The sequence below is a fragment of the Musca vetustissima genome, unplaced genomic scaffold, assembly GCF_032173495.1.
Source record: "Musca vetustissima isolate MV318-11 ecotype Yass unplaced genomic scaffold, APGP_CSIRO_Mvet_v1 utg3081, whole genome shotgun sequence".
Taxonomy (NCBI): Eukaryota; Metazoa; Arthropoda; class Insecta; order Diptera; family Muscidae; genus Musca; species Musca vetustissima.
Window position 1 is genome coordinate 440,895 of NW_026883736.1, and position 15,819 is coordinate 456,713.

A 15,819-nucleotide genomic window follows, 5' to 3' on the forward strand; every position below is an offset into this window, starting at 1 on the left:
TTTTGGCAATCTTGCCATTCTGGGATATTTGGTTTATTCTACTGTTAAGTAGAATTTAATCCACTTATTGACTATATTAAATAAGTATTTTCATTAAGAAAATTCCTACCTCTACAATTTGTCCACTATTTTGGCTCTAGCGGCAATTTTAAACAAAGTACTCCAGTGCGTATGATTTATTTTAATTATGGGTATCTTTGGTATTTTCTGCATAACTATTTCATTTCTCAAGCTATTTTAGTTATTTCTGTGACAAAATGAAGTAAACATTTTCGCAAAAAATACTAAATTATTTAGTATACGGGAAGCCATTGGATGAATTAAAAAACAACTTCATAAAAAATATTTTTTTTTTTAAATTTTTGATACCTCGATACCATTTAAGAAGTTAAACCCACTTATTAATTCTGGTCAATAAATATTTTGAATAAGAAGTTCCCCACTGTTATAATTTGTCCATCATTTGGGCTCTAGCGGTACTTTTAAGCCGCGTACCATAGTGCGTATGATTTATATTAATTATGGGTATTTTTGGTATTTTCTTCATAACTTTTTTATTTATCATGGAATTTTGATGATTTTGGTGCCCATCTAAAGACAACATTCACCACAAAAATACAAAATTCTTAGATACTCCAGAAAAAGTATATACAAATATTTAAAAAATATATTTTCATTATTTCTTCTTTTTTGGCAATCTTGCCATTCTGGGATATCTAGTTTATTCTACTTTTACTGTTCAAATCCACATATTGACTCAATTCAAAAACGTTTTTGATTAAGCAGATCCTTCCCATTCCAATTTGTCCATTATTTGGGCTCTAGCGCCAATTTTAAACAAAGTACTTGAGTGCGTATGATTAATTTTAATTATGGGTATTTTTTGTATTTTCTTCATGACTTTTTTATTTATCATGCAATTTGGATGATTTTGGTGCCCATCTAAAGGAAACATTCACCACCAAAATACAAAATTATAAAATAAGAGAGAAAGCATTTCATAAAATATTAAAAATTAATATTTTGATGATAGATTCATTAATTTAATATTTATTCTCATATTTATTAGAAGTTAAATACACTTATTAATTCCGTCCAATAAATTTTTTGAATAAGAAGTTCCGCACTGTTATAATTTGTACATTATTTGGGCTGTAGTGCCAATTTTAAATAAAGTACCCGAGTGCGTATGATTTATTTTAATTATGGGTATTTTAGGTATTTTCTTCATAACTTTTTTATTTACCATGGAATTTTGTTGATTTTGTTGCCCATCTATAGAAAACATTCCCCGCAAAAATACAAAATTTTCAAATAATAGAAAAAAAACAATCTTATACACTAATAAAAATTAAAATTTTTTTTCTCAAAATAATTTTTTATTAATTTTATTTTTGAACGGATAAAGTTTGGGTCTTGACGTTCCCGAACTGTTTTTGCAATTATTATTTTTTATATGTATAAACCAATTTTTACTCTATACAATAACTTTCTTCTCTCTAGCTCCACTATACTCAATAAATATATAGATATCTTAAACCCGTCTATATAAATAAAATAATCTACAATCTAAACTTCTTTCTTTCGATGTTGTCACTCTCTCTGTCTGCTTAATGTCCTATCTCTTTCTGTGTGTGTGTGTTTGTGTTTTGACAAATTGATTTTTCAACTTTCCAGTTTTAGGTCTATCGAAATTTGCAAAATTGGCCCGTTCGGTAACGAGAAGTCGTCAATTCAGCGCACATTTGCCAACGTTAAAGGATCCAACGAAACAATCAAATTTGGCACATGTAAGTGGGAAAATTTAATTTTCTTTTGTGATATTTTCATAATAATTATCTTTTCAAATTTTCCAGATGATGTCCCTTAGTGCGGATATTATGCCGCAATATAGACAGGAAGCGCCTAAAACACCACCTCACATATTATTGCATTATTGTGCATTTAAAGCCATATGGGATTGGGTTATATTGTGTTTAACATTTTATACAGCAATTATGGTAAGTTTTTGTAAAAATTGAATAGGAAATATGACTTAAAGATCCAAGGAGAACCTAAAAAAATTGATAAAATTAAATTTATTTTAAAATATTCTTACTTTATAAAAAATCCAAGGTTAAGGTCCGAGATAAAAATTGAAGAATCCAAGATTCCGATTGAAAAATTCGCTTTTCTTAGATTTTTTAAGCACCCGTTTTGCTGGAATTTTATTCCATATCGTTGCAAATATTTTAAATATTCGTCTTTTGTAAAAATTACGGCTCTAAAAGCATTTTTAGTTAATGTACTCTAGTGCGTATGATTTATATTAATTATAGATTTATTTTGTATTTCCGCCATAACTTTTTAAGTTGTGAAGCAATTTGCGAAATTCTTTCGCCAATATATAGTCAACATATCGTAGAAAAATACAAAATTCTAAAAAAATACTAATCTGTAAATAATTTTTATAAAATTTTTAATTAGAAATAAAATTTAAATATTTTTTCTCTATTTTTTTTAAATTTTTTATTAATTTAATTTTGGATGGATTTTTTGCTGCGTATTACATTTCTATTACTTCAGAATATTAAAACAAATCGATTTTCCTTGATTTTTTCCCTCTAGAGGCATTTTTTAAGGTGTTACTCTAGTGCGTATGATTTATATTAATTATTGGGTATTTTTAGTATTTTCTTCATAACTTTTTTATTTTTCAAAGAATTGATGTAAATTTTTCTGCCAAAATTAAGAGAACATATCGCCACATAATACAAAATTATTATAATGAAGGGTTCTATTTGAGAAATTTTGAAAAAAAATAGAAAACTTTGGAAATTTATTTCACAAAAATATTTTTCGGGTGGGAATTTTCAAATTTAAAATTTTTACTCGCTTTAAAAGTTCCTTTTGCTTACGAATTTTTAAATCCATTGATTTTTCTAGAAATTATAGCCCTAGAGGCCTTTTTTAAAGGTGTTACTCTAGTGCGTATGATTTATATTAATTATTGGGTATTTTTAGTATTTTCTTCATAACTTTTTTAGTTGTAAAGGAATTGATGTAATTCTTTCGGCCAAAACTAAGGGGACATATAGGCCCATAATACAAAATTATTATTATGAAGATTTCACTTTCAGAAATTTTTGAAAAAATTAAAAAAATGGAAATTTATTTCACAAAATTATTTTTCCGCTGGGAATTTTAAAACTTGAATTTTTTACACGCTTTAAAGGTTCCTCTTGCTTACGAATTTTCAAATCCATTGATTTTCCTGCAAATTATAGCCCTAGAGGCTATTTTTAAGGGTGTTACTCTAGTGCGTATGATTTATATTAATTATTGGATACTTTCAGTATTTCCTTCATAACTTTATTTTTTGTTAAGGGATTTATGTAATTTTTTCGCCTAAAATTAAGAGAAGATATTGCCCCATAATACAAAATTATTATAATGAAGGTTTCACTTTCAAAAAATTTGAAAAAATTTAAAAACTTTGGAAATTTATTTCACAAAATTATTTCTTCGTTGGCAATTTTCAAATTTTTAATTATTACTCGCTTTAAAGGTTTCCTTTGCTAAATAATATATAAACCCGTTGATTTTCCTAGAGGACATTTTTAAGGGTGTTACTCCAGTGCGTATGATTTATATTAATTATTGGATATTTTTAGTATTTCCTACATAAATTTTTTATTTGTAAAGGAATTGATGTACTTTTTTCGCCCAAGATTAAGAGAACATATCGCTCCATAATACAAAATTATTATATTGAAAGGTTCACTTTCAAAAGTTTTGGAAAAAATTTGAAAATTTTGGAAATTTATTTCACAAAATTATTTTTCCTTTGAGAATTTTAACATTCAGAATTCTCTATTGCTTTAATGATTTGCAGATGAACTTTGAACAAATTTATGATCTCAGTGTCCATCATTTGCCTTCAGATTTATGTGACACCAGGGTTGTAACACCTAAAAATGCCCTCCCCCCATCAAAATTAGCAAACACATTCCCCAACATTATCTTTGCTTCTACAGACCAACCAAACAGTCCAAGTACAAATACTTGAATAATTAAGTGATAATCTCTAAGTAGGGGTTTTTGGCAGGGTATAATTTACAGTGTTTGCCTTCGAGGGGGGTCGGCAATAAATTTCCATAGCCTATGTGTCATGTGCGGTAGGATGGATGTATGGTGTTATTTATCTCTCAAGGGCCAAGTGTTTATACTTAGCCTATGTCTAGTGTTGTATTTTTCTTTTTCTATTTGAGTACACCTCTTAAAAGGTCTTTAAGTCATAACCTAATCTATTACTATGCCATATTGTTGATTGTAATTTTTTTCTCCTTACTTTTTACTATTTTCTTCTTCTTTCCACAGGTGCCATATAATGTCGCTTTTAAAAATAAAACCTCAGAAGATGTTTCATTACTCGTTGTTGATTCAATTGTAGATGTTATTTTCTTTATTGATATTGGTAAGTATAAACATGTTGTAACCTCTCCGATCCGCCTTCCAACCTCTCATCTTGGGTGTGGCAATATGTCATATAATTTTTGTAGAAAGCAGAGACAAATATGCCAGCGACACATGTCGGAGAGGCTATTAACATAACCACTCGACATACATTTGCGGCATTATTCTACCCGCATGCATGATGCATCATGACAGACTTTCATACTTTTATAAATGTAGCGGAAACAGTAAAGCTCTCTTATGATGAGGAGGATTCACATATGCGATTTAAGTTACCTGACACAAGTAGGGGGAAATTGGGTTGGGGAGGAACGAAGCTTCATGATTATGAATTCATATTGGCAAACGGAAATGGATGTTGTCATCGTCAGTCGTCTTAGCCACACCCAGAATTTGCCAAGGAAGGAAGTTATTTTGCAGTCTTCGTTAATTTCGGTAGTTTTCATAGAAAAAAATTCGCAGACTTCTAGTTATAATTCTATGAACCCACATCGTCGACATCAGCAATTTCCTTTTTGTCAATAGCTCAGACTTCTTGAATTGAATTCATTTCTAGATTTTTGTTGTCTGGGAAGATTTCCCCCTCCCCTACTCTTTTCCTCTCCCCCTCCATTTTCTCTTTTCTCAATGGTATTTGTGTCTACTTCTGTCTCTCAGGAAGCCAGAGACTACAAATTCCGAACAAATTGTTGTACATATTAAATCACAATGAAGTGAAATATTTATAAAGGTGAAAAGGGTGTACAAAATTGGAATGATGAGAGTTTTTAAATAAAATAAGAATATTAATATCTCAAAAATTCTCCTACACGACCCAATTGCTAATTTAAAGGGGTTATATGGAGGTTATATTACATCTTAAGTTATTTAAATTTAATTAATTCACCTATATTCATCAGTATAACAGTTTGAAAAAAGTTTCTTATATCAAGTCATTTCTTTATTCTAATTAAATTCGACCAAATTCACAATTATTTTTATGTAAATTGATCAAAAAATGTGAGTATAACAGTTTATAACAGTTTCGTGAATAGCAAAAAATTAATTATTTTTGGCAGATTTCTGGATTATATTAAATTTCTGTCAATTCCTTAACATTTTGACCAAAAAAATGGGAGTATAACAGTTTATAACAGTTTCGTGAATGGCTAAAAAATGAGTCATTTGTGTTAGATTTTTGGGTTATTATCAATTTCTCGGATTTTTTAGATATTTTTAGCAATTTGACTAAAAAAATGTGAGTATAACAGTTTATAACAGTTTCGTGAATGCTAAAAAATCAGTCATTTGTTTTAGAATTTTAGGTTATTTTCGATTTTTTTCATTTCGTTAGAAATTTTTAGCAATTTGACCAACAAATGGGAGTATAACAGTTTATAACAGTTTCGTGAATAGCAAAAAATTAATTATAATTTCTGGATTATAAAATTTCTGTCAATTAACATTTTGACCAAAAAAATTTAACAGTTTATAACAGTTTTATTTTCAATTTCTGGCAATTTCCGATTATTTTCAATTTCTTTTTTTAGCAATTTAGCAACAAAAAAACGTTAGTATAACAGTTTATAACAGTTTCGTGAATGCTAAAAAATCAGTCATTTGTTTTAGAATTTTAGGTTATTTTCGATTTTTTTCATTTTCTTTAGAAATGTTTAGCAATTTGACCAACAAATGGGAGTATAACAGTTTATAACAGTTTCGTGAATGGCTAAAAATCAATTATTTCTGTCAGAATTCTGGATCATTTTCAATTTCTGGCAATTTCGTAACATTTTTTTATTAAAAATTTGGCCAAAAATGGCAGTATAACAGTTTATAACAGTTTTGTGAATGATTAAAAATTAATTATTTGGGCAGATTTCTAGATTATTTTCAATTTCTTGCATTTTTATTGGAAATTTTTAGAAAAATTTTCCAAAAATGTTAGTATAACAGTTTATAACAGTTTCGTGAATGCTAAAAAATCAGTCATTTGTTTTAGAATTTTAGGTTATTTTCAATTTTTCAGATTTTCTTTAGATATTTTTAGCAATTTGACCAAAAAATTGGAAGTATGACAGTTTATAACAGTTTCAAACATTACTAAAAAACAATTCATTTTAACATTTTTCTAATTGATTTTTCAATTTCTCATGTTTTCTGAAACATTTTCGTAAGTTTGCCAATTTTTTGATAGTATAACAGTTTATAACAGTTTCGTGAATCATTTAATGTTGTCATATTTCTTGGTTATTATCAAATTTTAGTATTTTCTTTAGTTTACTTTTAGCAATTTGACCAAAAAATTGGGAGTATAACAGTTTATAACAGTTTCGAAAATGGCAAAAAAATCAACAAATTTTGGCAGATTTCTAGATCATTTCCAATTTCTTGCACTCCCATAACATTTTTTAAAAAATTTACCAAAAAATGGAAGTATAACAGTTTATAACAGTTTCGCGAATAACTAAAAAATCAGATAATTTTGTCAGATTTCTAAATTATTTTCAATTTCTTGCATTTCCTTAAGATTTTTCAACAATTTGACGAAAAAATATACGAGTATAACAGTTTATAACAGTTTTGTAAATTATAAAAAATCAAATATTTCTGGCAGATTTCTAAGCTACTTTAATTTTGTGAACTTTTTAAATATTTTTAGCAATTTTTCCAAAAAAAAATATGGGAGTATAACAGTTTATAACAGTTTCGTAAATCATAAAAAGTCATTTAAATTTGGGATTTTTTATCATTAAATTTTATTCATATAACTTTTTAAACTCTATCACTCAAAATAAGTTTCTTTTAGACAGTTTTTCCTCAGTATAACAGTTTATAACAGTTACGAAAATGTCCAAAACTCGCCAGAAATTTTATTTTTATCACTTTTTCGGCGCAATCCAACATTTTATTATTTTTTTTTCGAAAATTTTTCTTAGTATAACAGTTATAAAATTTTGAAAAGATATAAAAAATTTTGTTTATTGTTAATTTTTTTTCTCCAACTAAAATTTCTATTAATTGTCTAATTCGTTTTTTCCTCAATTTCGATAATTTTTTCATTATACCAGACCATTTTTGTTCAGTATAACAGTTTATAACAGCTTCAAAAAATTGCATAACTCATCAGAAACTTAATTTTTATAACATTTTAGACCATATCCATCAAATTTCAATTATTTCAGATCATTTTTGTTTAGTATAACAGTTACGAAAATTTACAAAACTCATCAGAAATTTTGTTTTTATAAGTTTTTAGAACATATCCTTTAATTTTCTCATCTTTCAAATCATTTTTTGTTAGTATAACAGTTTATAACAGTTTCGAAAATTTGCCCAAATTCATCAAAAATTGGATTTTTATAAGTTTTTGGACACTATCGATTTCTTTATAACGAACAAATTTTTTCAATTTTTAAGTAATTAGTTTGCCATTTTAAATTTTCTATCATATCCTTCAATTTTTAAATATATCAACCCGTTTTTTGTTAGTATAACAGTTTATAACAGTTCATCAAAAATTTTTTAGCCAAAAATCATCAGTATAACAATATTATTTAGCCAAAAATAATCAGTAATGTTATTTGAATAATTTATTAGGCCATATCCATCAATTTCCAGTTCTTTCAGACCATTTTTCCTCAGTATAACAGTTTATAACAGTTTCGAAATTTTGCCAAAAATCATTAAAAATTTGATTTTTATAACTTTTTTGACCATATCCATTAAATTTTCTCTGCATAAATTCACTTTTGGGTAGTATAACAGTTTATAACTGTTTCGAAAAATTGCCAAAATTCATCAAAAATTTTATATTTCATAACTTTTTAGACCATATCTATCAATTTCCTGTTCATTCAGACGATTTTTCTTCAGTATAACAGTTTCGAAATTTTGCCAAAAATCATCAGAAATGTTATTTTTATAACATTTTAGACCATATCCACACATTTCCTGTTCTTTCAGACCATTTTTCTCCAGTATAACAGTTTATAACAGTTTCGAAATTCTGCAAAAATCATCAGAAATTTTATTTTTACAACTTTTTAGACCATATCCACACATTTCCTGTTCTTTCAGACCATTTTTCTCAGTATAACAGTTTCAAAAAAATGTGAAAAAATATATATTTTTTTTTTAATTTTTAGCAATTTTTTCTGTCAGTTTAAATTTTCTATCACCCCATATTGGCCCTATTTAAGCATTACAGTCATGCACCACTGCCTCAAACATAACCTCACTTGGGACGGGTCATGAATAAATTCAAATCAATTTTGGTATGCCCTGCACAACACAATAGAGCGAGCGAACGAACGAAAGAGAATGCAGTGAAAACGTGTTGCGACATGCACAAAAATATAAGACAAATATTGCCACCAATCCCCCTCACTACCTCCCTCCACTCCTAGATATCAAAAATTGCTACTCATAATAATTTTCCGATTTGTTCTTCTTCTTTTTCTTCCTTTGCAGTTTTAAATTTTCATACAACCTTTGTGGGTCCTGGCGGCGAAGTGGTCAGCGACCCCAAGGTGATCCGTATGAATTATCTTAAATCATGGTTCATTATCGATTTGCTCAGCTGCCTGCCATATGATGTCTTCAATGCCTTCGACAGGGATGAAGATGGCATTGGTTCGCTATTTAGTGCGCTAAAGGTGGTACGCCTATTGCGGCTGGGCAGAGTTGTACGAAAATTGGATCGTTATTTGGAATATGGTGCGGCCATGTTGATACTGCTGTTGTGTTTTTATATGCTGGTGGCCCATTGGCTGGCATGTATATGGTATTCGATAGGTCGAACGGATGCTGATAATGGAGTAGGAATCAAGCGCCCGATTTTGTCAAAGAAAAAATTTAAAAATATCCAATTTTTATTTCAGATCCAATATAGTTGGCTGTGGAAGCTGGCCAATGTCACCCAATCCCCCTATTCGTATATCTATAATAATGATTCCACAGAACTGATAAATGGTCCCTCGCGTAAGAGTATGTATGTAACGGCCTTGTATTTTACCATGACTTGTATGACATCGGTAAGTCGATTTTTTTGGGGGAACATTAACCCTTGAAGCGCCAAAAAAAAAAAATATTTCTTTTTCTTTTCAAGACCCCATGAATAAATTTTTAATAAAAAATTTCTTTTTTCTATTTTTTCCAAATAATTTTTTTCCAGGTGGGATTTGGCAATGTCGCCGCCGAGACGGACAACGAGAAGGTGTTCACCATCTGCATGATGATAATTGCAGGTGCAGTGTTTTTAACACGTTCCGTTGCCACGTCATTCTATTGCTATTAAATAGAATAATTTTTCATAAAAAATAAATAACGGCTTTGGTAGTTAAAAAAATACAGAATAACATAAATGAAATGTGCGCTCAACAAAATTGCAGTATAACAGTTTTTAGAAGTGGGAAAAATTAGAACCTAGTATATGTAAAAATAGTTTTCAACTATATTAGAAAAAAATTTGAAATTTTTTGCAAAAAAATCTTGAGTATAACAGTTTTCTTTTGCAGTATAACAGTTATAAATTTCTAGAAAATCTTATAAAAATCGTTATTTATTAATTAGAACACAAAACATTCAATTTTATGCGAAAAAATAGCAGTATAACAGTTTTTGATAACAGTATAACAGTTATAAATTATCGAAAAAATCTTTAAACATTTCATATATTGGAAAAATTTCACAATTTTAAGCTGAAATAATAATTTTTCTTCAGTATAACAGTTTCGCAATGGAGTATAACAGTTATAAATTTCTAGGAAATCTTATAAAAATTTGTTATTTATTAATCATAATTTAATTAAACTACAAAATTTGTCATTTTATGCGAAAAAATTGCAGTATAACAGTTTTTGATAACAGTATAACAGTTATAAATTATCGAAAAAAACTTTAAAAATTTTCTATATTGGAAATTTTTCACAATTTAAAGCTGAAATAATTATTTTTTCTCCAGTATAACAGTTTCGTAATGGAGTATAACAGTTATAAATTTCTAGAAAATCTTATAAAAATTTGTTATTTATTAATCTTAATTTAATTAAATTACAAAATTTGTTATTTTATGCGAAAAAATCGCAGTATAACAGTTTTTGATAACAGTATAACAGTTATAAAATATCGAAAAAAAAACTTTAAAAATTTTCATATATTGAAAAAAATTATGAATTAAAGCCAAAATAAGAATTTTTATAATCAAATTTGCATGTATAACAGTTTCGCAATGGAGTATAACAGTTATAAATTTCTAGAAAATCGTATAAAAATTCTTTATTTTTGAATCTTAATTAAATGTGCACACAAAAATCGGCAATTTTATGCGGAAAATCGCAGTATAACAGTTTTAGGTAGCAGTATAACAGTTATAAATTATGGAAAAAAATCTTTAAAAGTTTCATATATTGAAAAAATTTTCACAATTTAGAGCTAAAATAATAATTTTTTGAATCTTAATTAAATTTACACACAAAAATCGGCAATTTGTGCGAAAAATCGCAGTATAACAGATTTAGGCAGCAGTATAACAGTTATAAATTATGAAAAAAATCTTTAAAAGTTTCATATATTGAAAAAATTTCACAATTCAGAGCTAAAATAATAATTTTTGCCCAGTATAACAGTTCCTAAATCCAGTATAACAGTTATATATTTCTAAAAAATCTTATAACAAATCGTTATTTATTAATCTTTAATAAATTACAAACACAAAATAGATAATTTGATGCGAAAAAATCGCAGTATAACAGTTATGGACAACTGTATAACAGTTATAAATTATGGAAAAAATTTTTAAAATATCGTTTATTTTGGAAAATTGTACAATTTAAATCTACAATAATAATTTTTATAATAAAATTTGTCAGTATAACAGTTTGGTAATGCCGTATAACAGTTTTTTATTTAGGGAAAATTCTTTAAAAACTCAAATTTACGGATGAATTTTATAAATTAAGGTTAAAATAATAATTTTAATCATCATATTAGCCAGTATAACAGTTTCGTAATGCAGTATAACAGTTATAAATATAGGGAATGTCATACAAAACACCATATTTTGGGCTAACTTTCATAAATAAAGGCTGAACTGGTCATTTTTATCATCATATGAGCCAGTATAACAGTGCAGTATAACAGTTACGAATTCGGAGAAACTCATTTAAAATTCCATATTTCGAATAAATTTTATACATGAAGGTTAAAATAATAATTTCTATTATAAAATTTGCCAGTATAACAGTTTCGTAATGCCGTATAACAGTTATAAACATCGAGAAAAACTTTAATAATTCTATATTTCGTATAAGACTAAAATTATGATTTTTATCATCATATTAGCCACTATAATAGTTTCTTAATGCAGTATAACAGTTTATAATAAAGGGGAAATCTTTAAAATTCTATATTTTAAAAAACACTTTCATAAATTAAATCTAAAGTGATAATTTTTATCATCATATTAGCCAGTATAACAGTTTCACAATGCAGTATAACAGTTACAAATTCAGGGGAAAATCTTTAAAAAATCCACAAATTAATTGTTGGGATAAATTGAAGCGCACATTTCATTATGTTACGCCGCTAGAACTAATAAATGTTAACCTATTGTTGTTGTAGTTTCCCCGACCCCGATCCTTCTCCCTAACCCTTTATTAAGTTTTATATGTGTTGGTATTTAGTTGATTATGTGTGTATGTGTGAAAGGGCCAATAAATTTTGACGAAAAAATTTGATATGAAAATATTTTGGACAAAAAAATTTAAAATTTTTTTCGACCAAAAAAATTTTTGGTATAAAAAATGATTCCGACCGAATTGGAATAAAAAATGTTTCGACCAAAAAAAAATTGGTAGAAAAAATTTTTTTATACCGGAAATTGTCTTGAAACATTATTTAAGTTAGAAAAAAAATTTTTACCAATTTTTTTGGGTATATATTTTTTTTTAAAATTTTGGTAGGATTTTTTTATAAAAAATGTTGCTGTAAAATTTTATATAATTTTCACTAAAAATATAAAGTTTGGAAAATTTTTCAACCAAAAAAAATCTTGGTATAAAAATTTTTTTCCAAACAAAAAATAATATAAAAAATTTTTAGACGAAAAAAAATATTTAGCTATTAAAAATTTTTCAATCAAAAAAAAATTAATATTTTTTTCGACCAAAAAAAAATAATTTTTTATAATTGTTTTTCGCTTGAAAAAAATTTTTCTATATAATTTTCTTTAAATATATTTAGTTTAGAAACATTTTTCGACCAAAAAGAATAATTGGTATTAAATTTTTTTTCGACAAAAAAAAAAAAAATGTTGGTATTCATTTTTATTCGATCAAAAAAAAAATGTTGATTTTAAAAATTTAAAAAAAAATTAAATTTTTAAATTTTTTTCAACCAAAAAAAAAATGATACAAAAATGTATTCGACCAAAAAATAATTTGGTACACATTTTTTACGTCCAAAATAATTTTTGGTGTATATAATTCCTTTTTAAAAATATTCATGTTAGAAAAAAATTTTCGACTAAAAAAATTTTTTTGGAATACATTTTTTTTTTCGAACAAAAAAATTTTTGGTTTATTTTTATTTTACCCAAAATAAATGTCGATTTTTCGACCAAAAAAATTATTTGGTATAATTATTTTTTACGCCCAAAAAAATGTTGCCTATATAATTATCTGTAAAAATGTTTAGTTTAGAAACATTTTTCGACCAAAAAGAAATTTTGGAATTAAAATTTTTTTCGACCAAAAAAAAAAACTTGGCATAATTTTTTTTCGCCCAAAAAAATTTTTTGATATTAAAAAGTTTAACAAAAAAAATTGGTATTAAATTTTTTTCAACCAAAAAAATTGGTATAAAAAATTATTCGACCAAAAAATAATTTGGTACACATTTTTTACGCCCAAAAAATGTATTCCTTCCTTTTCGACCAAAAAACTTTTTAGTATAACATTTTTTACGACCAAAAAATACTTTTTGGTATAAAATACCAACAAAAAAATTTGACACTAAAAAGTGTTTAACAAGAAAAATTGGTACTAATTTTTTTTCAACAAAAAACTTTTTGTGTATATAAATTTTTAAAAATACTCAGGTTAGGTGAATTTTTTTCTTGGAATAAAATTTTTTCCGACCAAACAAAACTTTTTGATATAAAATATCAACAAAAAATTAGACATTAAAAAACGTTTAACAAAAAAAATTGCTATTAAATTATTTTCAACCAAAAAAAAAAAAAGAAAAAAAAAATGATACAAAAATGTATTCGACCAAAAAATAATTTGTTACACATTTTTACGCCCAAATAAATTTTTTGTGTAAATAATTACTTTTTAAAAATATCAAAAAAACTTTTTCGTATAAATTTTTTTTCGACCAAAAAAAACTTTTTGGTGTAATATATCAACAAAAAAATTTGACATTAAAAAGTGTTTAACAAGAAAAATGGTATTAATTTTTTTTCAACCAAAAAAAATTGGTATATAAATTTATTCGAACAAAACTAATTTGGTAGAAATTTTTTTCGACCAAAAAATTTCTTTGTGTATATAGTAATATCTTTTTAAAAAATAGTAATATCTTAAAAAAAATATTTCGACCAAAAAAATTTTTGGTATAAATTTTTTTCGACCAAAAAAAAACTTGATATTAAAAAGTTTTTAACAAAAAAATTGGTATTAAATTTTTTTCAACCGAAAAAAATTGGTGTATAAATTTATTCGACCAAAAAATAATTTGGTATACATTTTTTACGCCCATTTCTTGTGTATATAATTACTTTTTAAAAATAATAAATATAAATATAAAATTTTTTTCGACCAAAAAATTAATTTGGTACAAATTGTTTACACTCAAAAAAATTTCGCTTGCATACTATTTTTAAAAATATTTAGTTTCGAAATTTTTTTCGACCAAAAAAATGTTGGTATAAAAAAGTTTTCGACCAAAAAAATAATTTGGTATTATTATTTTTTACGCATAACTAATTTTTTTGCCTACGTAATTTTCTTTAAAAAATATTGGTATAAAAACTTTTTCGACCAACAAAAATTTTTGGTATGAAATTTTTTTCACCAAAAAATAATTTGGTTAAATTTTTTTTTTCGACCAAAAAATAATTTGGAAAAATATTTTTTCGACCAAAAAAATAATAGTATATAAAGTTTTTCGAAGAAAAAAAATTTGGTATTAAAATTTTTTTCGACCAAAAAATAATTTGTTACAATTTTTTTACGCTCAGAAAAATTTTGCTTGAATAATATTCTTTAAAAATATTTAGTTTCGTAAATTTTTCGACCAAAAAAAAAAAGAAAATGGTATAAAACGTTTCCGACCAAAAAAACTTATTTGGTATAATTTTTGTTTTTTACGCCCAACATTTTTTTTTTTTTTGCCTACATAATTTTCTTTAAAACAATGTTAGGTATAAATTTTTTTTCGACCAAAAAACTTTTTTGGTATAAAATATCAACAAAAAAAATTTGACATTAAAAAGTGTTTAACAAAAAAAATTGGTATTACATAAAATTTTAAAAAAATTTAGTTTCGAAAAAAAATTTCGACCAAAAAAAAGTTGGTATAAAACATTTTTCGACCTAAAAAAATAATTTGGTATAATTATTTTTTACGACCAAATATCTTTTTATTTTACTTCTTAGAAAAAAATTCGAACAAAACAAAGTTTTTCGACCGAACAAAAATTTCTGGTATAAATTTTTTTTCGACCAAAAAATTTTTGGTATATTTTTATTCGACCAAAAAAAGAAGGTGGTACAAAATATTTTTCGAAGAAAAAAATTTTCGTATTAAAATTTTTTTCGACCAAAAAATAGTTTGGTACAATTTTTTTTACCCTCAAAAAAATAGCTTGTATAATATTCTTTAAAAATTTAGTTTCGAATAAAAATTTCGACCAAAAAAAAAAGTTGGTATAAAACATTTTTCGACCTAAAAAAATAATTTGGTATAATTAAACCAAAAAAAATTTTGCCTACCTAATTTTCTTTAAAAAAAATTAAAGGTATAAACATATTTTGGGCCAAAAAAATTTGGTATAAAAAATTTTTCGACCAAAAAAATTTTGGTATAATTTTTTTTATTTTTTTAATTTTTTTAAATATTTTTAAAATTTAAATTTTTTGCCTAAAAAATGATTTCATGTGAATTTTTACGCAGATTTTTTTACCAAAAACAAAGTTTTTGAATGAAGAAGATTCACATAAAAACATTTTTAAAAAAATTTAAGCAATTATATTTTCCCTTCTCCCCTCCAACAGCAACAACAAAATTTATTACTGTTCTAGCGTTAGCGTTGAATTCTGATACCCCTACACAAACAACAGAGATGCCACATCTATAAAAAAAATTAATATATATTTT

At 25.6% G+C, this 15,819-nt stretch overlaps 1 protein-coding gene across 1 annotated transcript in view; it reads left to right on the plus strand.

Annotated features, from left to right (window-relative positions):
- Window positions 1–15,819, plus strand: part of LOC133330772 (potassium voltage-gated channel protein eag) — a 113,736-nt gene that overhangs the window by 79,246 nt on the left and 18,671 nt on the right. The window contains exons 5-10 of the mRNA XM_061539181.1: window positions 1,678–1,790; window positions 1,857–2,000; window positions 4,360–4,456; window positions 8,908–9,254; window positions 9,318–9,470; window positions 9,611–9,683. Of these exons, the coding sequence (XP_061395165.1) occupies window positions 1,678–1,790; window positions 1,857–2,000; window positions 4,360–4,456; window positions 8,908–9,254; window positions 9,318–9,470; window positions 9,611–9,683 (927 nt within the window). The remainder of the gene's footprint in view (window positions 1–1,677; window positions 1,791–1,856; window positions 2,001–4,359; window positions 4,457–8,907; window positions 9,255–9,317; window positions 9,471–9,610; window positions 9,684–15,819) is intronic.